The sequence below is a fragment of the Lonchura striata genome, chromosome 14 (genome assembly GCF_046129695.1).
Source record: "Lonchura striata isolate bLonStr1 chromosome 14, bLonStr1.mat, whole genome shotgun sequence".
Taxonomy (NCBI): Eukaryota; Metazoa; Chordata; class Aves; order Passeriformes; family Estrildidae; genus Lonchura; species Lonchura striata.
Genome location: NC_134616.1, coordinates 4,624,703 through 4,652,130, shown reverse-complemented (window position 1 = coordinate 4,652,130; position 27,428 = coordinate 4,624,703). Strand labels below are relative to the sequence as shown.

The following is a 27,428-nucleotide window of genomic DNA, read 5'->3' as shown; positions in this document are numbered from 1 at the left end:
ACATGTGACACTGAAAACAAACTGTTAGCCAGAAAGAAAACCTCATCTGTACCAAAACAGACCAGGCTCAGGCAGTGCCAGTTTGCTGTACAATAAATTCTGTGGGATTTGTGGGGTTTTAAACCCACCTGGTAAGGGCTCCAGGGTGGTTTGGTGCATCTTGTGGGGTTTGGCAGCACCAGGCTGGGTTTTGTTGGAACTGTGCCCACCAAGATGTCCCCTGGACTGCTTGGACAGACCTGACTGAAGCCTCGTCCCCCTCCAAAAAATCCTGTGCCCAACAGGATGCCTGACCTGGGTGATGGCCCTCAAGGGACATGGCCATAGGCAGCTCAGAGTGCTGTCTGCATTAAAACCCAAACTCTCCATTTTCCTCAGAAAGTTTAGCCCATTCCCACCAGATAAGTACCCAATAAAATATTTAAAACCATAATTAACGATTCCATTTAATTAATTAACAACACAATCCACAAACTCTACTGACTGTACTCGGCTCATTCCGTAAACCTGGACCCTCACCAGTTGATCCCTCACTGTCCAGGGGCACCCTGCTCCATGAGCAGATCAGATGGATTATCTGGGAGCCCAGGAACGCAAGAACAAGAGGCTGCACCCATTTCCCCACACAGCCTCATCCAGGAGCTCCAGTGTGGGCACAAATCCCATTTTTTGAGGTGAGGAACTGTCGCGCTTTTGCATCCAGTAGATCTCTGGCTTTTTTTTTTTTTTTTTTTTTTTTTTTTTTTTTTTTTTTGGCACTGCCAAGAGGTGTGGGATCATGGGATGAAGATTTTCTGGCACCAGGGCATCTGTCCACTGAGAAGGAGATTGACAGGGCTGGAATGGTTGGGTTTGTTTGTTTTCTCATTTCACAACTCGGAAGAGCCAGACATCTGAGAGCTCGGATGCTTCATTGCACGGTGTCAAAACCGGCGGAGGCACAGATTTGAAATCTGCATACGTGGACAAAAAGAGGGCATATTTGAAATTAATTACAATTTCTAGGCACTACCCAGAGAACAATATTTACCCTTAATAAGCATGCACCAAGGAACGGCACATTTACTGCACAGCTTTTAGTGAAGCTGCAGTTTTCCACGCTTCCGTGTAGGACTCCAAGGCTTAACTAGGACTTTTCATTTTATAAAAACATTTTTAAGAGTTCTCTTATAAAAAAGAATTAAATGTCACTGATTTAAAGTCAAGCTAAAATGAAATGAAATGCAAGTGACCCACTGGGACTTCCTATGCTTGCAGTTGCATTTATCTGCATCACACACAACACATCAGTTGTAAAACATCCCATAACCCTGGATAGGTGTCACAGCCTTACCTATAATCCTCCTGGAAATTCTGGGAAGAAAAGGTAAACAATTTTAAAAGGGGAAAAAAAAGCACTGGTCTTACTCTCTTTCAATGGTAGATAAAGAAATAGGTGAAGAAATTAATTTTTCCTAATAAATAACCTCCTTGTGCATAAATAACAATAAAGGAATGGGAAAAATTAGAAAAGAGGGAGTGACCCACTGCAGGTGTAAATGAAAAATGAATTAATTCACACTGCTACAAACTTCCTTCTCACTGGTGAGGTGCTGGCAGTGTAACCATCTTTTTATTTACCTCTGATTTAGGGGTCTTACCCTGCGAGATGTTTATGGGTGTTCATTGTGGAAATAAAAATCCAAACTAGTCAACTTATTTTCTGAGGATCCCACAGCAGGAAGGGCTGTCCAAGATGCTCCAGCTGACACCTCTCTATTCCAAGGTACCTCCATTTTCCCCAATCAAATCAGAACAACTCTAATTAAAGGTAAGCAAGAAGCTAAAGTGAGATGAATGGTTTATAGGTGCTTCATGCTTCCCTACATTGATTAATAGATAAAGAATTCATCCCTCCACCAAATTAGTTGACAAACCCTGCTGTAATTACTCCCTGTACACGATGATCTGTAGGCACAGGGAACTCCAGCAGGGACCGAGCTCCAGCTCCCTCCAAAGATATTTTGTGCTGGTTGGCTGCACCCACCAGGTATTTACATCCCACAAATCTTGTCTTAGGATTCCAAGTTTCTCAATATGGTTTTAATTTGAAATTAAAGCAGGGGTGGTCACCCTTTCATGGAATGCCATTACTTGTGAATCAATTTTGCATCACAGGCAGTTGCCCTGGACTCTGCTATTTCTTGGCTTTGGGAATTTAATTTTTCCTTTCTTTTCCCTTGTTGTCCTGCATGTTACTCTGCTCTGTGAGCAGCAAACACACTTTTATTTCACCCATGGAAGAAATTTTGTGAAAGCAGTGCATTTGCCACCTCAAAATCAACCCCAAAGTTGATGCAGAAGACACGTGACCACTCCTAAAGCAGAGCACTACAAGAGAAAAACACTTCAGGCCTGCACCAAATATTGCCTGGCCACCATGGACCAGGCTGGAGGCATCTAGAGATGGGCTCCAAGTCCTGGAGAATGCATTGAGTTATTTTTAAGGAGTTTGCTATTGGAATAACTAATGGTTGGTAGGGTAGGAACTGGGGAGGGTGGGTACAGAGTTTAGTCTCATTCATTGATTACTTTCCAGTTCAAGTTTTGCAAGGATGATCCAGCCCTTGAGATGGAGATCCCCGTGCTGGAAAAATGGTAATCAATAAATCTATTGGGAAAAACATAATTTCATTTTCCTTCTTAACCAGAAATTGAGATACACACATTTCTCCCTCCCTGCTTTTCCCTGACTTAAATATATCCTGTGTTATGTAAGTAATTGCTTTGAACCCACTCTAGGACACAGCCAGAGACATGACTCCAATAACACATTATCAGTAAAACAAAGCAAAACAGTTTCATGTCCCTGCTGGGTTTGTATATCCACTCTTAAATGAGCAGATTGTCTCATTATTCACCCTGATCTGGTCATTGTATGCTTAGTCACAGCTGTCACAACAGGTGCCCAAGCCTCCCCCTCCGTGGCACTGCCTTTGCTCTCTGGAGTTTGTTGTCACATTCCTCTGGTGGCTTTGCTGTTCCTTCTCTGGCTCTTTCCAGGCTCACCTTCACCATTCCTGAAACCATCCAGGGGTGGCTAACTCAGGATATAACAAACTTTCATCATTCCTGAAATCATCCAGGGATGACTAACTCGGGATATAACAAACTTTCATCATTCCTGAAATCATCCAGGGATGACTAACTCGGGATATAACAAACTTTCACCATTCCTGAAACCACCCAGGGGTGGCTAACTCAGGATATAACAAACTTTCACCATTCCTGAAACCACCCAGGGGTGGCTAACTCAGGATATAACAAACTTTCATCATTCCTGAAATCATCCAGGGTGGCTAACTCAGGATATAACAAACCTTCACCATTCCTGAAACCATCCAGGCTGGCTAACTCAGGATATAACAAACCTTCATCAGTTCTTCACAAGCTGATGTTCCTCATGCCATCACACAAAACAAATTTATTGATCAACTTTGGCCATGGTTGTCTTGCCTGGACTTCTCCCATCTCTCTCAATATCTCCAGTGACCACTTCTCATGGCATTAGATATTCCAGGACAAGGCAGGGCTAGAGTCTGATTCCTTCACTAGACCAGATCATGCCAAGTGACAGCAGGAGTCTCCAGTGAGTTGAGAATTACTGTAGGCTGTTGTCCAACATTATATTTAACAAGAAAATTCTTTGGAAACGGCTTTTATGCCCCAAGATATCATCTCTTTCCTTTTATTTCACTTTAATGTTCTTTGGTGGTGGTTTGGGGTTCCCAGGGTTGAGTGCAGAGCTGCTCCCATCCTGTTCCTCTGCTCTCACTGCAGATTTATACATCACATTTTCCCACTGAGCTTAGCACTCACTGGGGATCTTTTACTGCCGAAAATCCTGTGAGTTCTTCAATTACCAGCACTGTGCCACTGTGCACTAACAAACTTTATCTAATACAGCAGCATATCAAACATTTTTAGCTCTGTAACAAATGTTTTCTTAGCTGGAAGCAAATCTCCTCTGATATTAAAGTACCTCCAAATAAAGAGACCATTTTATATGATTTTTTTTTTCTATTGTCTTTAAGGAATATATTGTGGGTTGAGGGAAAATATACACAATTCCAGCTCTTTTATGTTTTGTAGACATCAGAATTTAAGGCCTAATTCCTGAAATGATGAAATCCATCAGTCCCACTGAATTCCAAAGGCTGGTGAGGGAGAAACTAGACTGAAAGCCAGGAATGTAACCTGAAAGTATCAATCCCCTGAAGCACTAAAAAGACATCTATGATTTTCCTTCAATAAAATTACAAAGGAGCAAGGAAAATATCCAGCTCTTGATTTACAGAATAAATAAATTCAGTCTACTACTACCAGCACCACCACCACCATTTGTTTTATCTCTAAAATACAGAGTTAGGGGCTAAACCAGCCATTTCTATCTCAAATTTCATCCATTTGGGATTAAAATCTTCTTTTCTTCCTAATTTACCCTTCCTGCCCTGCCTTCCCTGTCCTGCAGCACAGGAAATCTCTACAGAAACACAACTGCCTACAGCTGAGAACAAAGTTTTGCCAAAATCTTCAATACATTGCCACCATTTTAAATGCAATTTTTTGCCTGAAAACCAAAAGTAGAGGCAGTATCATGTTCATCCAAATTTCTCTTGGTCACTTCCACTTTAAATAATTAATCTTCTCTGTTGTAACATTTTACAGCTCTTTGGGAGCATTAATTAGCACAAGGAGCTAAATTGACTTAAATTCTTGCTGCCTTAAAATCGAGTAGGGAATTAATTCCTCTCTTATTCTCCCTCTCTTCCCATGTTACTTAAAAATTAAAATAATTATTTCTGGTGTTTGTGACTTGAACTTTTCCAGGATGGTGAGTGCCCCAGGCTGGCATTGGGTCACCTGCTAAACTAAATGGGAGCAGCAGTACCTGAATGCAGGTATGGCCTGGTGGTCAAGAAAACATCAATCTGCAAAAAATGTAAATGAATTTGGAGGGAGGAACAAACCTGAGGGGTGATTTGGTGGGGAACAAACCAGAACAGAAAGCTGATATCCTACAAAACCATCAGTGTAAAGGATCTGAAGTAAAGTAGCTTGGCAACTGCCTTTTTTTTCCCTTTTTGTCTTTACTGTTTGGTTTTGTTTTTTTGGTTTTTTTTTTTTGGTGCTGGTGGTGGTTTTGGGGGATTTTGCTTTACCTTGTTCTGATTGCTTTATTTCATGGCTTTGCTTAACACACTTTCTCCAAAAATCACTGACCAAGCATAAAAGAAACCTCGATTGCTCCAGAAATCCCTTCACCAAAGGGAGCAGGACACAGCAAGGAAGCAGGAGTTTTGAACCCACTCTCAATTTCAGCATTTCTATCCTTACAAAAACTTCATCTTCCACATTATTTCCATATTATTAAGATCTTCCTATTCAAAGATCCCAAAAAGGTGGCTGTGTCAACTACCCAACCTGGAGTTCAAGGCCTTTATGGGTGAGGAGACATTTGGGAGCATAACAACAGCACAAAATCTTTATCAAAGATTGTCGGAGAGTTGGAATTACCAGTGACTATCAGTCAATAATTGTTGGAATAAGTGCTGGGTGAGGGATAACCCTTCCCAAGCAATTCTGCTGTGGGAATGAGAAAAGCAGCTGGAAGGAATTCATGACTAGAACGTCTCAGAGCTCAGAGAAATGTGATGTATAAAGAGATTATTATTTCCTGTGGATATTGATGATAAATGAACTGGATTTGGTATGGCTGGGAAATATCACCACCCTCCAAGCCACCACAGCTCCCTATGGCTGAAGGCAAAAACCTTCCCTGTAACTTATGAGGACTTGGGAAAAAAAGAAAGCACTGAGTAGTTGGGTCGTTGGAAATACAAAAGTTGCACATTCCTCCTGCACATTTTTCATTTAATTAGTATTTCCTGCGGGCTTTCAGTGTAATGAGTCATTGATTATTGCAAGGAGTGCTTTGTAGGGTAAATTAATTCATTTAAGAGAAACGGTAAGAAGTGTTAAGTAGCTGGATAAATAAATAAAAGGCAAAGTGTTTTGGTCATTTGGTTGCAAGTCGGGCCCAGGGGACCCCCATTTCTCTAAATCAGCTACTCAGTGAACACACCAATACCTGCCCTCCTCTTTCCTTATCTTTACCTGTACCTGCAGCTTTTATAAATCATGGAAAATCCCTACAGATAAAACAAAAATAAAGAAAACTCTGCTCCTCTACTGAAAATCAGATTCCTTTTACCAACCTGATAACAATTACATGAGAAAATATATGTAAAAGATTGAGTTTCCACCTAATTTAGAGAAAACTTCTATTTCTGCATGTTCATTTCAAATAATAAACAGAATTTCTGAAAATAAAGCAAGAAGAGTACATTAACATTTAAGGTCAAAAAGAGAAAAAGGTGATGTTTGGAAGAACTGGTTGTACCTGAGACGTTGATCTTAAAACATAGACCTGGGACAGGACGAAGGATATGTAAGGATATTACCTGGCTTTTCACAGGGATTGCAAAAAGATATTCTAAGGAAAAAGTCTTTGAAACAAGGAACATCTTCAATGCAAGCAGAGATGGAAAAGGAGTTAATTTTTCCTCCTTGGGACATCTCTGATTCTTCTTAGCTGAAGATATATTGGTATTTATCAATATATTTATGCAGGATGTGATTTACCAACCCAGTTAGCAACTGGCTTTTGGGAATTCCATACAGGGGAAAGAAAGAAACAATATAATTCCTCATGACCTTATCTTGAGCCCATTCCCACCACAAATGAGCTTGGATCACAAAAGATTTGGCACCAGTAAAATCTGGTTATAGTTTGTGAAGATCCCAAACTCCCTGCAGTGTTAAACTCCATAAATCCAGGGGAAAGGTTGCCTCATATTTGGACTGAACAAGGAGCTACAAAATCCACAAACATCATAGTTCCTCTGGTGGATTTTATTGTTGAGAAGGGTATCCAAGGTGCTGGGAGGAAATTTCTTTCCATTGGTCTCATTTTGTCTTTACAAAACTTGCCTTTTGCTGCCTCCTGCCTTGGAAACTGAATTTTAGGTGTTGGCCAGAAACACTCCGTGAACACCCAAACACAGAAAGGTAACAACCACCTCAGTTTCCAAACATTTCTTCAATTCACACTGTGAAGAAAGAGAGAAAAAAAAAAAGCCTTTATACAGGAAATTATTCATAGAAATCACAATCTAAGCAGGGGAAATGCTAAATTCGAAAAGTAAATTAGTCATTTATAATATGCAGTCAGATCTAGCCTGAGATGTGCTATTAACTCATTTTAAGCTGCAAAACTCCAGGGACAAGAGCCACATTTTCCATGTTGGAACTTGCAGAGTCAAATTTAAACCCATTAATGGTACTCACCAAGCACCAGCGCTCTGAGGTGGCCTCACTGAGCAAGGCAGAGCAAATTCCATTTATCCAAGGTTCTTCCTCCAGTGAGGAGCAGTTATCAGGCTGCATGAAAGCTGAATTAAAAATCTCAACTTAAAATAGGGTGTGTAAAAAGTAGCAGGGAGTCCTTCCCTCCCTGGAGATCCCTGTTTTCCCAACAAGCAGGCGGATTGTAAGGAGCCATTGTCTATTATTTTCTGCTGGTAAATGACTTAGTTCCCATGTCTGCAACGCTGTCGGGGACTCCAGCTTGGGGACACATCTCCAGCTGGCCCTGTGCAGGCACGGAGCCTCTCCCAGGGAACACAGGGAGCTCAGGGAGTTTCACTCCTTGGCATGGAAAAGAGGGGAAAGAAAGGTGCCTTTCCAGCATCAGCAGCCGGGTGAGTAGGAATGTATTTACAGACATGGATTTGGGGGTGACTTCAATGACTGAAATTTGCTTACTGGGAACTCGTGAAGCTGGGGGTGTCTCTGGGAAGAATGCAGAGGTGGGGAGGCTCTGGCACAGGTTTCCCAGAGAAATTGTGGCTGGCCCATCCCTGGAAGTGTTCAAACCCCATCTGGCTGGGGTTTGGAACAACCTGATCTGGTGAAGGTCCCTGTCCACAGCAGGAGGGTGGGAGTGAGGCGATCTTTGAGGTGCCTTTTAACCCAAAATCTTTTGTGACTCTATGATTTAGATTTTTGACTTGGGACTGATGATGCTGATGTTGAAATGGCTGATAACATCAGGCTTTTTTTCCCCAGACCTGTTTGGTTACTAAAAATAGCACAGAATCTTGAAATAAATAGTTTGGGTTGGAGGGCAGCTTAAGGATCACCTAATACCAGTATGCAGTGAGAATGTTCACAAAAAGAGCTGAGTTCTGCCCTATTATTATCTTCGTAAAATATTTTTTATTTTCTAGAAATTGCATAAGTTGATCCTTGCAATGCTTTACAAATAATGCATTTATCCATCATTTAAACTGTACATTATAATTTATAGGTTAGTTATTTTATTTTGGTGTCAATCAAAGTGGCAATCTGTATGAAAGAGCTTAGATTAGGAGAGAGATTTTTCATGGTAAGCTTTAATAAACTAACGATGACATTATAAGAGCTATCAAATAAAAACCTGCCATCTAATAATAAGCTTGTTCCTGTTTATTTAAATGTTCCACTTTGTGCTTGTTTGTAAAAAGTTAACCATTACAGCAAAGTTCAACCTGTGGAAATAGGTGAGTCTGTTTTGGCCAAAACCTGCAGCACTGAGCAGTGGAAAGGGAGTTGAAGATTTCAGCCCTTTTTATTGCAGAATAAAACCTCCTTCTGGAGATGAACAAGAGGTTTTGCCCAAATAACTCCTGTATGAGGCAGGGTGAGGGTTATCCCTGTCCTAGCACAGCCCTGTGCAACCTGACCTTGAATATTTCCAGGGATGGGGCATCCACCCCCTCCCCTGGCAGCTTGTGCCAGTGTTTTGTAAAGGAATTTCCTCCTAAATCTGTCTTGCCCTTACTCCACCAGGCTGGAAGCTCCAGTGGCTCCCAGAGATGACCCTGCTGGGCAGCCACCTGCTCCCTTGCATTCCACAAACTAAAACACATTCAAAATTTATTCATCAAAGTTATCCTTGAGGAACCAGCTCTCCCAGCATCCTGAACCCCAAAACACACCCACATTCTCTGATCCCAGGGGAGCACGTTCATCCTGGCTGCTCCTCTCCCATGTCTCCTAGCAGGGACAAAGCAGGATGCCCTGACTCCTGGGGGCTGCTCAAACACTCTGTGCCTGTGCCTGTGCCATGGAGGTTAAACCCTGACACTCCTGAGCACATGGCAGAGCTCTGCCAGCTGCTGAGAAATGAGATTGCAGCATGGGCCATGTTCAGTCATGGATTTTGGACTTGTTACACCCTCTCCTGCTGTGACCCAACCAACCACAGCCATATGGAGTGGTGGGAGCACCGCTGGCCACACCTGCTGGTGGCCTCAGGTCAGCTTTGGCAGCAGCCCTGCCCGGAGCCCCTCCATAAATCACACACTAAACCCGTGTCTCTGGCCATCTGGAGGCTCCCAGCTGGACCACGAGCTCGGATCTTACAGCTCTTGGCACTGCAGTGGTGGGCAGTGGCAGCACAGGATGCTGAATGTTCTCCACGGGAATGGGATGTTCTCTGTGGGAATGGGATGTTCCCTGTGGGAATGGGATGTTCTCCATGGGAATGGGATGTTCTCCATGGGAATGGGATGTTCTCCATGGGAATGGGATTCTCCATGGGAAAGGGATGTTCTCTGTGGGAATAGGATGTTCTCCATGGGAATGGGATGTTCCCTGTGGGAATTAGATGTTCTCCATGGGAATTAGATGTTCTCCATGGGAATAGGATGTTCTCCATGGGAATGGGATATTCTCCATGGGAATGGGATTTTCTCCAAAGGAATGGGATGTTCTCCAAAGGAATGGGATCTTCTCCATGGGAATGGGATGCTCTCTGGGAAAGGGATGCCCCCAGAGCAATGCAGGGCACCAGCCCAAATCACCCCAAGACCTAAACAAACTCTGCTCTTTCCAGCACCCTGCAGAGGAAGGAATCCACCTCACCTGCATTTCAATCCATTTCAGCATACAGGTGCCTGGAAAGCAACATTTCTTCTTTTGAAGGAGAAAATCCCTCTTAGCCCCACCTCTTCCACTTTTTTTCTGGTCCAGAGCAAACTGTTGTTGCTGGTGGTGCTGTTTTCCTGCAGAAAGGAGCAGGTTAACCTGTGTCATTTGGAAATACCATTTGCCTTCTTCTCTCCAGATGGAAACTCTTTGCTTTCTGCTATCATTAAACACACAACTAAATCAAGATATGATCTGCTAACATATTCAAAATAATGTTTGGCCTGAATATTTTTTTCACTTCAAACATCAATTTCATTTCATAATGAATACATGCTTCATCTCATAACATTTCATTTTTCATACATTTAGCAAAATTGCTTAACTGATATTTTTTCCCCCAAACAGCTTTATCCCTTCACTAAAGACATGCAAATCAAAGACTTGCACTCTTATATAATGTGCAGAATTCCCTACTGTTGGTTCAATTGCTAAATTCTAAAATATTCATAATAACTATATTTTTTTTACAACATTAACTCGGTATCGTGATTCTCTTTTCAGTGAAAGCACATTAAGATGCACAAGCAGAATTTTACAGGTATCTCTGTGCAATGTTTTTTTGGTTTTATTCACTCCCCTCTCCAGAGGGGAGCCTCCCCAGCACCCACCACGTGCTCCACATCCCGGGAGCGTTATCAGGAACGCCGGCAAGGCACATCCAGCCTCCCTTGCTAAGCCTAAAGCCCTTTGCAATTCTTGTCTGAGCAGTTGTTAGCTGGAGACAAGACGACTTATTTCCATTCATTCCCCGCATAATCCACCTTATGAATTTCCACTTCACCTACCCGCACAGCCAAGGAGCCAGAAATACAAAATATTTCCTACTGTGTTTTAAACCCACATCCTCCTGGATACACGATAAGAGCTTAATAGCTTTGACACTGCACTGTTTTCATATTCATGCCTAAGTTATGGATACAGCAACAGATCAGCACTTCTTTGTGCTTGGCATTGGCTCTGCTTCGCTGCCTTAAACTGTGTGAGTCAAGGCCACGTTTTAATGCCATAGAGCTCTATTCAAATACCAGTATGACCACATTTTAAAAGCCACCCTGTACCACTTCATTGCCGCAGATGTCCTTTACATCTGGCAAGGGCCGTTTCTCTGCGTGTCAACAGTAATTCAGTTTAACAGCTGTCTCTTTTGACAAGCTTAGTGTCAGACTCTAAAATGACAGGGTGACAGTTTTCCTTTTCTTTAACAGAACATAGTGAAAATTAACTGTTTGAATGCAGGAGCACCAAACGCCTCCCAAATACAGTTTGGAGTCAAGGGAATGGGGTTGGGAATTGTTGGTATTAACAACCCGAACTGGAAACCTGCACGGTCTGACAAATCCTGGCACTGTCCCTGGAACTGAGATTTTTACCTGAAATCAAAGTGATCAGCAGCCAGAAAAACTTAAATTGGGTTGAAGTAGATGTTGGAGAGAAACCCTGGGAATTTGCACGCTGGCATGATGAGAAATTTTCCTGAATTGCATAAAGACACAGGACGATATTTCATTTATTTAGTTAAAGTGCTTCTTAACACAGCAACTAAAGGTACCCCATGTACCTTTACATGTACTCAGTACATGTAAAAGTACTCAGCTTTCCAAAATTACTCCATACACACAAGTTTTCCACAAATTTCAGGTCTCCAAAAACACCTCAGCATAATTTCTGTAGAACTACAACTGTGCCTGGAGTAATGCTGTACATCTTCATGATTGAAACCTTTAACAGCAAAACCAGCTTGTGGACAGTCACAAAGTGCCAGCACGATTTATAAGCCACCAATAAATGCTACCAATACACTGCTTTAATCTGGTTTAAGAGTGAGCTTTACGAGGCTGCTTGTATTTGGCTCACATAAAAGCGAATTAAAAATATATAAACCTCACACTATCTGTGTTTAAACCATGCACTGGTGGCAGCTGTACAATGGGTCACCTCCTTGTGTCTCTGTTCTCCAGGACTGAGCATTGAGAATGGAAGATGCCTCCCCAGTTCAGTTCTTGGCCAACCTCAGAGTGGCTGCAATGACACTTGATTCCATCTCACACAATTTGTTTTAAAGAATTACAGAAGATTTTCTGTTGTCTGTTCCTGGGTAAGCAGGTACAGCTAAAGCATAACAGAATAAACAACAAAAGCCAAACAGGTTGAAAGGATGCAAAAACAAGCATAATATTGAAGCTCCTTAAGTAATTGCTTTTGTTGGCTTAATGTTGCCATAAGGAAGAATTTTCTCACCAAGGTGACAGAGCAGTGGCACAGGATGCTCAGAGAGGTGAAAGGTGCTCTGTCCCAGGGAACATTCAAGGTTATCTTGGACAGGGCTCTAAGCAACGTGTGTAGCTGAAGATGTCCCTGCTCATGACAGGGGGTTTGGACTAGATGGCATTGAGGGGTCCCTTCCACCCCAAATCATTCTCTGATTCAATGATAAATATTTATATATAATACCCATGACTACAACATGTGGCCACCTCATGATATTTAGAACAAATCACACACAAATGCCCACAAATACCTCTAAAAGCCATGCTCATTTTTCTGAGCTTGGATGGAGATTTCCCATTTCTCAGTCTCATAACACAGCCCAGCTCTTCCTTTTTTATTCCACCTTTTAAACACAATTGGTCACGACCTGCAGAAGTCACTGATTGTCCACCACTCTGTATCCAGGCCTCTCCTACAGCAAAACTTTGTCCCTGTGCTGCAGGGGTGGGACAGAGATGCTGACAGTGCCACCTCCCTCCCCACTCCTTCCCCACCCACACACCCTGTGCACACATTTCCATATCCCAGAAATTCATACTTTCATAGCCAGAGGTGAATCTCTGCAAAGGGAACACATTGCTGGGGTTTTATTAATATATCATGAAGCTCAGTTAGCTGCAAACACATATTTTTAGCACAACATCAGCCCCATGGGACGTGCAGGTCGCTGCCTTTGGAAGGGTGGGCTGTTCTTAGAATTGCACTCAGAGCTCAGCTACACAAAACATAGAGCATCACTTTAAATACTTCATCTCCCTAAAACCTCTCACATGCCTGGAACACTAATAATTCTATAACTTAAGCTGAACAGAGTACTATTCAGCTGTAAATTTTATGGCTACCCTCTCCACCTCTTATGAAGTGTGAAAAGAGGCTTCATATCTGTCAGTCTTTGCTCAGAAATGACTTTCGCTGATTACTTAAACTTTCGTTAAATAAGCTTTCCACAAGCTGTAAAAACAGAACACAGTAGGGAAAAAATTGGCTCTCCTTTAAAAGTGCTGTAAAGTCTCTTTTTGAATGAGTAATTAGAAATGTGTAAACTCATTTATGGATATGTGAGAAGCACACACAAAAAATTTGACATTCCATGGAAGTATTTCTGTGTGCTATCAAATTTCATTGTATTTCACAGAGACCCAAACTATACAGACCCAAAATACACATACATTAGTGGACATGGGTTATTTGCCAAGGAGGAATTTACATACAGTACAAGTAAAACATCCTCATTTAAATATATGACAATGGATACTCACATTCTTAAAGAGAAATCACAGCTGTTTGTCTTTCCTCTCATATTTATACAGATTGCAAAGCTGTTGACAGAGCATGATTTGAGCTGGGCCTTTCCAACTGCTTACTGTTATTTTTATTGCCATTGTCAGCTATCTTTTCCATATCAAGATTAAGTTTAGATGAAGAGGTTCTGATATCCCAAACCCATACAGGAACACCCAGGTGGTCAGGCAGGGAGTGGCAGTGACAGATCCCAGGTCCCACTGCTGGTCCTCATCCCCCTGAAAACCCCAAACCCTTTTAGTTAAACCAAGTTTCCATCTTCATTTCCCACGCACAGACAAGCTGCCCATCCCCAAACCAGACTCTGCAGACGCTCTGCAGCCCCCCTATACCTTCAGCTTTTGAGGCCCTTTCCCTCTTTTAAAACTTGCATTTGTGCTGAAAACTTGCTTTGCCTCCGAGCCTCGCGCTCGTGGCAGGGGGTGAGCATCTCATCTCATCTCATCTCATCTCAGCAGAAGAGAGAGACAGGCAGAGCTGAGGGTGATGGGTGGTGTCCCTGTGTGATTTCCCACCTCCCTGGGAGAGGGGACAGGCCATCCCGGGGCCAGGGAGATGGAAAGCATCCCACCTCCAGACTGGTAGGACGTTTGCTGGGGGATGTCCCGCTGGGCACACGTACTGTGCACTATAAATAGTAATGTCTTCCATGCTCCTCTCAACAGAGGAATCTGCAGGAGGGGAAATAGTCTCAAATCTGTGTCATTTTCTAGGCAAACAGAGCCAGCCTCATTCCCTCCTCGGCAGGGAGGCTGGGGGTAGGGGGTGCTCACCCCCAGTCCTGTGGAATTAGGAAAAGCAGGGCCCAGCTGATGACTCCGGGGGTGAAGAGCTGCCCCACCACCCACTGCCAACCTTCCCATCCCACTTGGTCCCACAGGTATTTTCCTTCCCCTCCACGGGCAAGCTCAGCCCCTCTCCCAGGAAGGTGCTGGTCACCCTGAAAGGTTTAGGGGGTGACATGAGGAGGTGGCATTAACTGCTTCCCAAAGCACCCCTGCTGGAAGGGACTGCCAGATGCTGCTCCCCCTCTGAATCCCATGGATTTCCAGCATGGAAATGGTGCTGAGGAGAGCAAAGAGCACTGCAGTGCTCTCTGCCTAGAATATATTAGCAAAATACCTCTCCCAGTAAAGATATTAGGTTTATTATTATTATTATTTTAATCCCCCAGAGTCCACCTGCAAAGTCCAACAATCCTGTTGGTAGCAGAGCAATGCCCCTGCTCCTGCTTCCCACCACTGCTCAGAGCCAGTTCCCTGGCAAAGCATCCCCAGGCCCAATTTGGTGCCAAGTCTGTTACAAAACCAACCACAGTGCAAATGTTTTCAAGGAGAAGAACAAAAGTGTGAGAAAGGAAAAGGCTTCACACATCTGCACTGTGGAGAATGTATTTAGTGCTCCCAGAACCTATTAGATGGGGTGATCCAGGCAATTTATTGTTTTGTCAATAGCTTTTATTTTGATTTAATAACTTACAAACCCCACGGTCTATCTGTAGCGCAGCCTCAACTTTCTTTATACAGCCCCACTTAACTTCCAAACACTTTAACTTTCAGGTCAAATCTCTGTCATATTGATAAATGGGTCTATTTAAATTTTTATCACCGAAGAATTCTCCCTGGTGTGTTTTTCACTATCAGATTTCACGCCCAAAATAATAGGATACTTATTATTTTTGTTATCCACCACACACACAAGAAGAGTCACTGCAGAAAGCCCAGATGTGGCAGGGAAACAGCTGTAATTTGTCTGCAATTATCTCATTCCTACAGGCATTTCATATGGAGGGTGGTACAATATTTGCAAGAATTTTGTGGAAAAAAAGGGGTGGGGGGGAGTCCAATATGGGGTATATTCACTAAATTCACTGTGCTAACAAATAATATTTTACCCTCCCACAGCATTTCTGTGCACAATGTAAAGGCCCTGGACAAAGTTTAATCTGATTTGGTCATTGCCTCATTAAGCAAACAGAGAAAAACTGCTACAAAAATCAATAAGTTTTTAAATATTATTAGAAATAATCACCTGGTTTTCTTGCCAATAATCAGGACCAAAACTACAATCCTTATAGCCCTAAGTAGGCTACAGATGTGCTTAACCTCTCCTTTAAATGACATTAAACGCTGAATTCTGTGGCTACTGTAAAGATAATAAAAACAGATACTGCAGGAATAGAGAAGTGTTTAATGACAAGTCACAAAGAGTTCTACTGAAAGGAAAGCAAGAGCAAGAAAGGTTAAATAAACAGAAACCACAGTGCCTCCCATCTTTCTTACATTACCTTTCAATAACTCTAAGGGAAAATTTCTACTAGCCATGATTTGATTTCCCAGATCTGCGCATTAAATATTTACTTCTAACTATAAACTTATAGGAGATGCAAACAAAAACTAATTTGCATTATTAATGATGCAAGAAATGTGATGCTTAGTCCCTTAAGATTCATAATAAAGCAGGAAATGTTAGAGATTTACTTTCTTTTTCATTTTAAAAGGCAAGTTAAAATGATAAAACTTATTTAATTAACAGAGAGTCTATTTATGAATTAGTTGTTTCTGCCAGCAAGAATGTTTTTTAAAAAAAAAACTGTCTGAAATGAGGCTGAGACTACAAAGAGTCCATTTTCAGCTTGGGAGTCTCAAGGGAAAAATCAAAGGGTTTCTTTCTTTCAACAGTTTGGGTGAGATGATATTTTGAGATGTTGACAGCTGCCAAACTGCAGAACCAGTGAAGAACTACCAAATTGAAGTAATTTTTATCTTTTTGAATTTTCCTCAATATTCAGCTTGACTTGCTTTAACAGCTCACAACTGAAATTTCTGCTTGGTTAAAGGGTTTTTTCTCTTCCTTCAGCACTCATGTCAACTGCTCTGGGATAAAAATGAACTCTCTCTCTTCTAAAATCAACCATAAATAATAGAGAATGATTATTATTACTTCTAGTTGTGTTTCTCTTTTAGTAATTCATTAATTGGCATTCTTTTCTCCCTTATATGCCCAGTGTGGAACCAAATTTCAGTGGTTCATCATCTTTATCATCTCTATCCCACTGAATTTCCTCACTCTGTTTACTTACAAGATATTAGTAAAACAGAACTAATGGCCCCTAATAAACAGGGTAAAATTAAAAGTCAACATTTAAAACTTGTTTTCTCCTTTTCTGACAGAAGCTGTTTGTAAGATTCAAGTCAGCCTTTAGTTAATACAATAATAGTAATAATGATACTAACAAAAATTAATAATAACAATAAACAATGCTTTCCATGTGGTTCTGAGTGGTTTTAATTTTCCTTTTTTTTTTTGCTAATTCCTGTTTCTACTGCTGGAGCCACCCCTCCTTTTCTAACCCTTTCATTTGTGCCAGGCCCATGACCAAGCTTCTGGTGGTTTCTCCTCTGCCTCAGACATCTGCCTCGTGTTTCCTCTTCAAACCTCCTCCTCCAGATAATCAATCTGTGCTTCACCAAACATTCATCGACCAAACCAAGGTGGAACAAACCCCTTCCTCTCATTGTTCAAGGTCTCAGCCTCAGCTGCAACCTCTACTTCAGCTTCCTCACCTGCTTCTGCCTTCTTCTCTCTGTCACCTCCGTGTCCTGAAGAAAAGCACTTTCATCTTCCTCCAAGCCACCTTTTCTTTCTAAACTTGTCCTTAAGGTCTGTCCCAGGTGTCCCTCTGTCCCCTGTCACCTCCTGGGCACCTTGCCTTGGCAGGACTGGGGTGGCCTCAGCTCATTTCAGTTTGTTCCCACCAAAACCAGCTGAGGCCACCCCAGCCTGAGCAGGGAGCAAGTCCAGAGCCGTGTCCCAGGAGGGGAAGGGCAGAGCCTCTGGCACTGCTTTAGCACACCCAGTTCCTGATGTATTTTGTCTTTCCTGCACCGAGCATGAATGAGCATCATTTGTGCCTGATCCCCACTCAGGGACAGAGGAATTTCTGGAATTCTGCAGCCAACCAAGCCCTGCTCTGCTTCCTGACATCTGAGGCAAATATTAATTGGAGATATCAAGAGTGACTGCTGCTGGCACTAACACCTCAGAATTTGGATTGACTGAACTTTGGATTAACTTTCTTGTAAGTCATATTTAGTTTCAAAAAGTTTCAAGAATAGAGGTTCAAGTACTGATCACTGCAGGCGTCAGCTTTAAAAAAAGGGATTTTTATGAATTATTATAAAAGCTTAATGTCCAGCAAAGGTAGTGGTGTGAGAGAGAATTACATCCCCAGCTGTACCACAGACCTGTTCCCATCAATGACCTAAGGACTAATTTACAATTATATTAGGAATTAGAATGGATTTCTATAATTTTTTTTTCACATTTTTTAGTGCAAAAAGCAGCACATAACTTTTACTGGGAGAGCTCCTGTCAACACTAAAGAAAAACATTCTCCCCTTTCCAGGAGCCCTTCCCACACCATTCTGCTCCTGAACTGTTGAGACACAATACACAACGTCTTCCTTAACTCAGAAAATAAGAAAAGTATAAATACAAAGATTACTAATCCAATGCTTTTAGGGTTAATAAACCACATGAAGACTCTCCAAATGATGGCTCTAACTCAGCCAACACAGATCCAACTGGGCAGCCCACACAAGCCAGGTGGGTGTCCAGGGATGAACCCAGCCTTGCCCTCTGCACTCATTAATTAATTTTGTGAATATCCTCAGAGGATGATCCTTCTTTAGCACAGACTCAAAGCAGAGCAGTGCCTGCATCTCCCCAGGGCCAGGAGAAGCTCCCCATGGCCAGCAGCAGCACAGACCACCACTGGATCCCAACATTTCACATCCACAGGAATCCAAGTTTTGTTCACTGCCCCTTCATCCCCGCCCTGCTCTGAACATTTCCATTTGAAATCAGGATCTGTCACTCCTCCAAACCTGGTATTTTTCTTTTCTGTCTGAACCTGAATAAAAAATCCTGAATCCCTGGGTGCCTGACATCAAAGTGGCATAGAAGGGAGCTACTGGGATGGTGTTGTGGCATTAATGCTGCACTAGAAAGGAAGAGCAGATGGGCAGCAAGGAAGCAAATCCTGTTGAAATATGATTAAGTGACACTGAAGATAAGGAAAACCATGAAAACTAAAGGGCAGGTAAGGAGATTTTAAGTGCAATATAAAAGGGGATTTGTGGCACGTGTAATTCTTCCTTTAAATGTTTATTAAACACAGATTTTTTTCTGTCTCTCAGTTATAGCTACAGAACATTTTGTTTCTCTCTGTGCTGTCTGCAGGGATTAGCCAAAGCTGAAGGTTCTTGGTGCTTTTGTATCTACTGGATGTTTGTTTTATTTTCTCTCACAAAATACATTTCCAATTGCAGATGAAAACAGGATACAGAAAGGGAAGAATGTGCCACAAAGTATCTCTCAGATTCCCAGAAAAAAAGCCGATGATTTCTTGAAAGATGATGGCTTCACTTTAATCATGCTCCAAATCAAGATTTATCCATCTCCATCTTTGACCAGACAAATCTAGTTGCTGATCATCCTGTTTCTTACCTGTTGTTTGCCAAATTAGAAAGTCTCTTGTAAGTATTATGGGATGGAGAACACAGATTTTTTCTTTTTCTATTTTTTAATTACTTGTGATGATGCAATCAGTCACACCTTTCAATAAATTACTAATTGTGGGCGAATCCTTGTTCTCAGCACCAACAGAAATAGGTTTTGTTCTCACACCCCTGTACATGCCCATGGCCACCAACCCCAGCCCTCGCTGTGCCAGTTTTCCTGGGAGCTCATTTTTAGCCCTAAGTGACCCAGAGCCTCCAGCCCTCCTGCTTCTCAGTGGGACAGCCTGCTCCAGAGGTGGCCTTTCATCACGTGGAGCTGCTTCATCTCAGCATCTCTAAGTTTTCTTCTGCCTCCCAGAGAAGATTTAATTGAGCTTTTAATTCAACTGGATCCTTGGTGGAAGGGGAAGACAGGAAGGGAGCAAGCACAAGATGGAAGGATGGATGGAAGGAGGGATGGAAGGAGGGATGGATGGATGGATGGATGGATGGATGGATGGATGGATGGATGGATGGATGGATGGATGGATGGATGGGAAAAAAACCACATGCCTTTTTTTGGCCAATCCTATGTATTCTCCTGTACTTTTCCACAACCATAAATCCAATGGGCTCTTTCAATCCCCTCTCTAAGCTGTGCTCTAGCACAAACTTGGGATGAAGAGGAACAGGGAAAGGCAGGTGAGTGCAGATCCAGCACTTGGGAAGAGGAGACCTCCCCACCAACCCTCCCAAACCGACACTGAACTGAGATAAATATGCACCATTCCCTGCATATAAAATCTGCATTTCTTTTTTATTTGCATTGGAAATCCTGGCTCAGGCATGTGGCTGGGATTGGGGTGGTGTGTGTTCCTCTCATATTGCTTGTGGCCAGTTAAAAAAAATCACATAATCTACAGCAGGTTTAAAACATAATTTAAACCTGCCAAGTCTCATAACTTCCAAGAAGGCAAATTTACCATAAAAAAAATGGTTTCCACTTACTTGATTTTATATTCACATCTCTGGCACATGGGCCTGCCACCAAAGAAGCCTTTTATGCAAGCACATAATCAACGGAAGCCTTCATTTTCACTGTGGTTGCATTTAATGTGATAATGAATATTCCAGTGTCAGCTCTGGGTAAATGGATGGGGTTTCACCTCAGATTCCCTCCTTTCAATATCTCACGCAGGCACACGCTTGCTGAGTGGTAAATAATTCAGCAGCACCAGCAGAAGGACACCTGAGATGCGTTCCTGAGGCGGGCGGATCCGCCGCGCTCGTGTCCTGCCCCGTGTTCCTGCTCTTGTAAACAGCAGCCGTGGAAAAGCTTTATTACCTATTTATAGCTGGCCCTTGCAAAGGAGAACTCCTGGAAAAATGCATGGCTTCAGCCAGCTGCCTGGGGAAGGATCTCCCTTGGGTGGCCCATGGGCACTGGGAAGGTCCGTGGGGCAGCACACAGCTCTGGGCAGGGAAGTTTGGTAGTGCATCCCAGACCAGTGCCACAGCCATGAAGAGTGCACGAAACATTTATTTTATTGTCATTTGCAGAGCTACAGCTGATATTTCACATTCATTTGAGAGTGTCTCTGCAGTTTGCAAACATTTACCCACCCCATATGAGGCAAATCCTTTCATGCTCATTTTCCAGACATGGAATGTGATGAAATTAATGTTGCTATAAAACGCTTCCATTCCAGATTCCCCAGGTTGTCCCCAGATCTAACCCTTATTACTCAGCCAGGCATGCCTGGGGGAGCAGCTTTCCAACAAAATTGTTAGGGATCTGCTCTTTCTTTGGGCTTCTCACCTCTTTCCCAGTCATTGGCTGATGTTTTTCCTCTCCCTTTTGCCAGTTTCAAGTTTCCACTCCGACACCAAATGCTTCCCTCCTTTCCTACTGCTGTTAACACGAGGCAGATCAAACAAACACAAAAGTGTTTTCTCAAAAAATAATCATTAAGCTTATCGTGGAGTTTGGTTCCAGTGACAGCTGAATATTCGTTTCATTAATAAGTCATTTGCAATTAATTCCCAGAGTCATTTCTAAAAGAACATTGTCACGTTTCCATGGTTTTAAAGTGGCAAAACACCAGTCATTCTTTGACAAAATTTCAGTGCAATGTGCTTAAAGGCATCCACTGGAAAAACCCAGCCTCTGATGAGGAGTGCCCTGTGATATGGGAATGTGGCTGCCAGTAGTGGTGAGGCACCTCTCACAACATGCAAATACCTGCAGAATTCAAGGCTTGAATTTCAGGTGCATGGGTGCTCCTGCTGCTCCATTCACATAATTAGTAATGAAATGACTATTAATTTCTGTTATATAGTAACTATATAGCTATTACATAGTTATAACTATTATAATTATAACTATTATCATAGTTAAGGGCTTTTCTTCCATTTAAGGCTCATAAACAATTTCCCTATGCTGGAAACATAAAATCTCCAATACAAATGGTTCGATGTCTCTCTTTTCAATCAAAAGGCTGGAAGAAGAAATAATTTTTATCCTGCCTTCTGAAGCTGAAGATGCTGCAGCTCACAAAGGTTCCTGAGGTTCTAAAATCAAACCAGGATGAGCATCTCTCCTTGGAGATCCAAGGGGCTCCATCCTCAACCTACCAAAGTCACCTTCTGCTGGGGATGGGATAGGCACCATTTGCATTGATGTTTCATTAAGAATTAAACAACAATTTATCCTCCTTCACAGTGCTCTTTCTAACCTCGTGAACTGGCATGATTTGGGAATAAATAGCACAAGAAAGTGTCTCTAATCCTGGGCATCAGCTCCACTTTCACTCTAAATCCCGAGCCCTGACACGTGGCCAGCAAAGATGAAGGACAAATCTAAGCCATAGAAACAATTACAATTGTTGTCATCTCACCTTGTCAATAACCTTCCCCCAAAATTACAGGTTAAAGAGGTGTCTGTAATCATTAACAGCCTGGAGGAGAAGCACATTACCAAAGCAACAAACCTCTAATCAACAGAGTGGGAGCAGTGCAGAAGAGAAAAATAACTCCTTAACGAGCCAGTTGCAATAATTGGTTTTTTTAAAAAAAATAAAGATCTTGCTTGGTACATATAGTTACCACCCCACACTGGCAAAATTGACATGTTGGAAAAAGTGAACATCATAAATTTCTGCCTACTTGGGAATGTAATTTGCTGGAATTACAGTTTTAGAGGGAAGTGCTTGCCGGTTTTCATATTCAGCAGCAAGAGGACTAAATCTGTCCATAAACTGACACAGCTCTGAAGTGACATAGAGAGCTGGCAAAAAAAAATCGTCAAATATTTGGTTTGCAATCAAAAATTAAGAAAAAATATTTTTAAAATTTAAAAATGCCCATTCTCAACATATTAATGGAGATGAATAGATAAACTCGGGGTCTGGAAAGCAAAGTTCTAGAACCACCCACAAAAATCCTGAAATGGAAAAGTTTTTAATTTGTCATGAAAAACAGGTTAAAATTAATATTTTAAATTTTATTGCAATGCTATAAGTTACGAGCTAAAAAATTAATAAAGTTGGATAAGAGAATCTATAAAAACCCCCATAAGAAAAAATGGAAACAATCAATTTTGCACCTTTCATCAATACCCCAGGAGTTGCTACACAACTATTTCTATATTTATAAGATGTGACTTTGCCCTGAATGCAATTTGCAATCTATTAACTTGATCCAGTTTTCACTGAAGGAAATGAAAAGATTACCATTGACTCCAGTGAAAGCTGGATTAGACTCTGTTCACATTCACAGTGGGGAGGAAAAAAAAAAACCTTAATGATTATTTATGCCAGAAATTCCAGTGTAAAAAGCAAAACTGGTGCAAAAGCGTTGAAGAACTTGAAGAGAAAAATGAGCACAGTTGATATAAAATATAATTCCACTAAAAAGTAGAAGATTACTAATTGCTCTGAATGCACTTACAGAGACGCTATAGATGTAATTAAATAGCACAAATATACTTTGAAATCCAATTATAGCAATGGAGCAATGATTGCACAGTTGCATGAAGAGTTAAAATAAAATATGATAGCAGATAAATGGGTATATTAGAAAGGCATTATTAGATTTCCTTGCATTTATCCACCACTGAGTGCCACCAACCCTTCAAGCCAGGGACAAATAGGAGAAAACAGATAGAGGAGAGAGATTGAGTTCTCCTGCTAAATATAGATGGCAACAACTGAGATATTTCTACTAAAAAAGATAAAAGGAGAGATACCAGCTACCAACACATGACATACAACAAATCAAAATCCTGAGTCTTATTCACAGTCCTGCTGTGCCATCAGAATTGTCAACTTTTGTAAACACCAAACCATAAAAGGAGTAAAATTCGAAAAGGATTTACTGCAGGAAGTTGAAAAATCTCCAAGAAAACACAATATACCAATAAAGAGCCAATTATTGCACCATCAATATTCAGCAGTGGACTATCAGGGCAAAGCTATGCAGATTCCATTAGGAAAAAATACAGCCATGCCTATCCTTTGGCAGGAGAACATTACTTAGAGATGGGAAAAGGGACCTGCACTATATTTGTGGGTTTAAATAATAATTTGATACTTTACCCATTATGTTGAGGAATTAACATTAAGAGGAAACAAATGCATGTCCCTTTCTGATTTAAAACTAAGTCAGTTCTTGCTCTGCTTTCTCTTGTCCTTGGAATTCACACTGCCTTAAAATATACGGATATTTATGGTTTGTAAAAGGTATTTATAGAATATTCAAGGTTTTCCAGCTTTTAAATTCCAAGGGAAGTATTCACCAATTGACAGTAACTTGCTCATCCCTCTTACAACCTTACCTAATTTTAAAATTGAAACATAAACCAGGCACAACTTGCAAGAGGTTTTTGTGAGAATTCCTCTCTGGTGTGTTGGTAAATGCTTCTTTGGAAGTTTCCCCATGAATAAACACCTGCAATCAGCCCTATTTCCTAGTTTACCCCCATTTTGCAGTCACAGGGCTCATAAGGGGTTTTATTTTGTGAGGTCACACAGACTGTGTCTGCCCCTTCCCTGGTACAAGTTGGGTTATTAGCTTAATCAAAGAGAGGGGAAAAAAGAATGAAAATAACCCCTAAAAATAGTCTCTTATTCTGCTTTTGCTGCAACACTACAAACAGAAACATCCACATGCTCAGCTCTGCCTTGGCTAAGCAAATCTCATAAATGTCTGAATTTCCCATTATGGCCATGATTTCTAGAGGGAGATGAAATCTTTACCTCTCTCTAAATTGATGGGAGTCTCCCTCCTCCCTTCAGATGCCAGAATATGGAAGTAGAAAACTCTCCCTCTGAAGGCTGTATTTTATAATACTCTGATGAGATGCCTTTTGATTTAGGGTTGGCATGAAGGAAGAAAAAAACCCCGTGTAGTCTGCCAGCTCATCTAACCCAACTTTAATCACTTACTGTGTAGACAGCTATATCTGAGCCACTCATCTAAAATCCCTTTAAAGTCAATGGTGAGAAATAGATGTTTTTAGGATGCAATTAATTGATTGGAAGGAAGAGGGATCTATCACATATGGAAAAGAATTATGGCCCAAAGGGTTCTGCTTTTCCTCATTTGCTTTAGAGAAGTTCACACGTCTGCATTTGAACAGTCACACAGGACAGGTGAGAAGAATATCTCCAACCACTATTAACAAATCTCTCTTGGTGTTTTTTTAATCTGTTTTCCTGTTCCCTTCCCTTCTGTTCCTACACCCAGTCTCTCCTGAGATACCAGTTCAATTTTTTTGCATTACAAGCCCATTAACCCCTCAAAGAAATGGGTTCATCCATCTGATGCTAATGAAAATTTTTGGATCACACACTAGGGCCAGAAGAACTGATCCATCAGGTTTGAAAAAGACACTAATGGTTTTTTTCATGTCAATTGTCACAGAATAAGACAAATAACAAAAATCTTCCTCCAGCTGTGCCAGTCCCCCAAGGGCCCTCCAGCTCCTAGGACTGTGGGTGGTCACCACCAAAATGTACCAAAAGATTATGGTGGGTACAGAGAGTGTAAGGAGCTGGGGTGAGAAAAACATTCCCCCTCAAGGTGATGTGGCACGTTTATCACCTTGAACACACAGCAAACTCCTGGAGGAAGCAAAATTAATAATAAAAAATTTCCCTTCATCAAGTGAGACCCAACAAAGCCAACTTGAAACAAGTCCTGCCAGAATATTTTGGAGCCCCCCAGAACCTTCCTTTTGCTGCTCTACCACCCAAAGCACAGCCCTGCTTTGCCATTCTGCTCTGCTCTGACAAGCTGGTGAACCACAGCCCGTTTCCTCTCACCCACCAAAGAGCACCATTGTGCTGCAGGTCTTTGAGGAATCTGCTGCTCACTCTGACATAAGGGAGTAAGTTTTGTTTCATGTTTCCCTCATTCTGGGCATTCATCTTCAAAGTGTTTCAAACACAACCGGGGAGCCTCAGAAGCCTATCAGGGGCAATTCAAAGAGCTTTGCACAGAGCAGGAGGGGGCTCCTGTTCAAAGCTGCAGCTTTGCATCCGCCAGAGAGGAGCAGATTCAAACCCAAAGAGGTCACTTCACCTACCTGTAGTGGGATCTCATATTCAGAAGACTCTGAGGGAAAATAAGGGATATTTAGGCAGTGTGATAACTGAAGCCCTCGAGGCGATGCTCTTTCTCTCTCCCTCACACACAGAGCAATGTCTCCTTTAGAGAAAACCTCCAAACTCTGGGAGACATAATGGCCTCCAGAAAACTTACTCACGGATTAGCTCCAGCTGTTAGATCCTCCTGGTTTCTGTACAAAACTTTCCAACGAGCTGGACCACCACAGGCCCCTGTTCCTGTGCCTGAAACAAGGAAACTACAATAAACACTTGCTCAATACAGCATGGAGTAGCAAAAACCACTGATTTCTTTCAATTACTCAATTTAATGCAATAGAGAGGGAATATTTTGCTTGGTTCAGAAGTTACCATGATCAGAGCTGGAAGCCCCTGCATAACATAAGGGCTCTGCTTGGATGGGCACTGTCTAAACACAGAATAATTCAGAGCTGCTGGCCTCAGAATTTATCATTTTCACAAGAAACCCAGGAAGGAAGGAAATATTGTTGTCTGAAATTTATACGCGGAGACCTGAGACAAGAGAAGATGCAGGTTCAGGTAGAGATGTTTAATATCATTAATAAGGGTAAGAAAAATCAGAAAAGGATTAAGAGAAAGAGAAGCATAATGGTTTTATGGATTATATGCAGAGTCTTTGCATCAGGCACTTGGTATTTTTAAAAACAATTTTGATTAAATCACTGTAACACCTGATTTTATGAGATGTAGCAGCTCTGCATCTGCAAAGGAATCTCCTGTTTGCTACTGGGAGAAGGCAGTGCCATCACTGGGGTTTAACCCCACTGTCCTGGGTTAGCAGGGTCTCTCCCTGCTCCCACTGCCAACACACACCTGATGTGGCCACATCCTCCTCTTCCAACATCCACACCACAGCCACAAATGCCACCTCTGCACAGTTTCTCCCACCTGTAACAGTTCTCCAGTTTTTGTTGTCTCCAAGGACCTTTTTCCCCTTTTTTTAAAATACTATGCTAAAATGCACATCATCCTGCACTGCTTTCTCAGCCTCCTCTTCTTCACACAGTATTTTTATTAAAAGCTGTAAAGACTTAGGGACAGCCTGTGCCTGAATGGCACTTCACAGATACACTTGCATTACTCCCCACACCAAATTTTTCTTTTTTATTAGTAGTCTCTGGTTTTGTTTTGTTTTAACCTCAATTTCAACATCCCCTCCATTGCCATGCCTCATTTTGCTGCAGTGCTGACTGTGGTGTTTCAGGTTCACTGTGCTCCCTCCACGTTTGGGTTATAACAGCAGGCCAAGATGGATCATAAACTTTATGTCTGATTCTGCTCCTCACGTAACATTTGTGGGGTTTTTCACATTTTTCTACTTACAAATGCATTATTCATTTAGAGCATCTGATCAAGTATTCTGGGTTCTGTGAGACAAGGCTAAAATTTAATTTAACTGCCAAATTATTCTTGTGCTGTGCATAGCCAGGTACAGCCCAGTTTGGACAAGGCATCTCTCCAGAAGAGCTGAGCATTTTGAGGCCCTTTCTCACTGTAAGGAACACACTCTGTGCTCAAATCTGCTCTCAGAGGGCTTTCTAGCCTGCTTTTGCACCGTGTTCCCTTTTGTCCATGTTTTATCCTCACTCCCATTGCTCTTGTGCTGACCTCACCTGGAGCAAGGAGGCTGCAA

The 27,428-nt window shown here is 41.9% G+C and overlaps 1 protein-coding gene across 13 annotated transcripts in view; it reads right to left on the bottom strand.

Annotated features, from left to right (window-relative positions):
• LOC110477800 (uncharacterized) overlaps nucleotides 1–27,428 on the bottom strand; it is an 84,602-nt gene that overhangs the window by 7,859 nt on the left and 49,315 nt on the right. For 7 of the 13 annotated variants that reach the window (XM_077786490.1, XM_077786485.1, XM_077786484.1 and 4 more), the window contains 4 exons: nucleotides 25,915–25,999; nucleotides 10,009–10,148; nucleotides 7,390–7,493; nucleotides 7,033–7,151 (listed from right to left, as the gene is read on the bottom strand). In XM_077786490.1, coding sequence (XP_077642616.1) covers nucleotides 10,082–10,148; nucleotides 25,915–25,999 — 152 coding nt within the window. In that variant the 3' untranslated portion in view covers nucleotides 7,033–7,151; nucleotides 7,390–7,493; nucleotides 10,009–10,081. Of the gene's footprint in view, nucleotides 1–741; nucleotides 954–6,933; nucleotides 7,152–7,389; nucleotides 7,494–10,008; nucleotides 10,149–25,910; nucleotides 26,000–27,428 lie in introns of those variants that run through there. The other 6 variants (XR_013340787.1, XR_013340786.1, XR_013340788.1 and 3 more) reach the window with 4 other exon arrangements.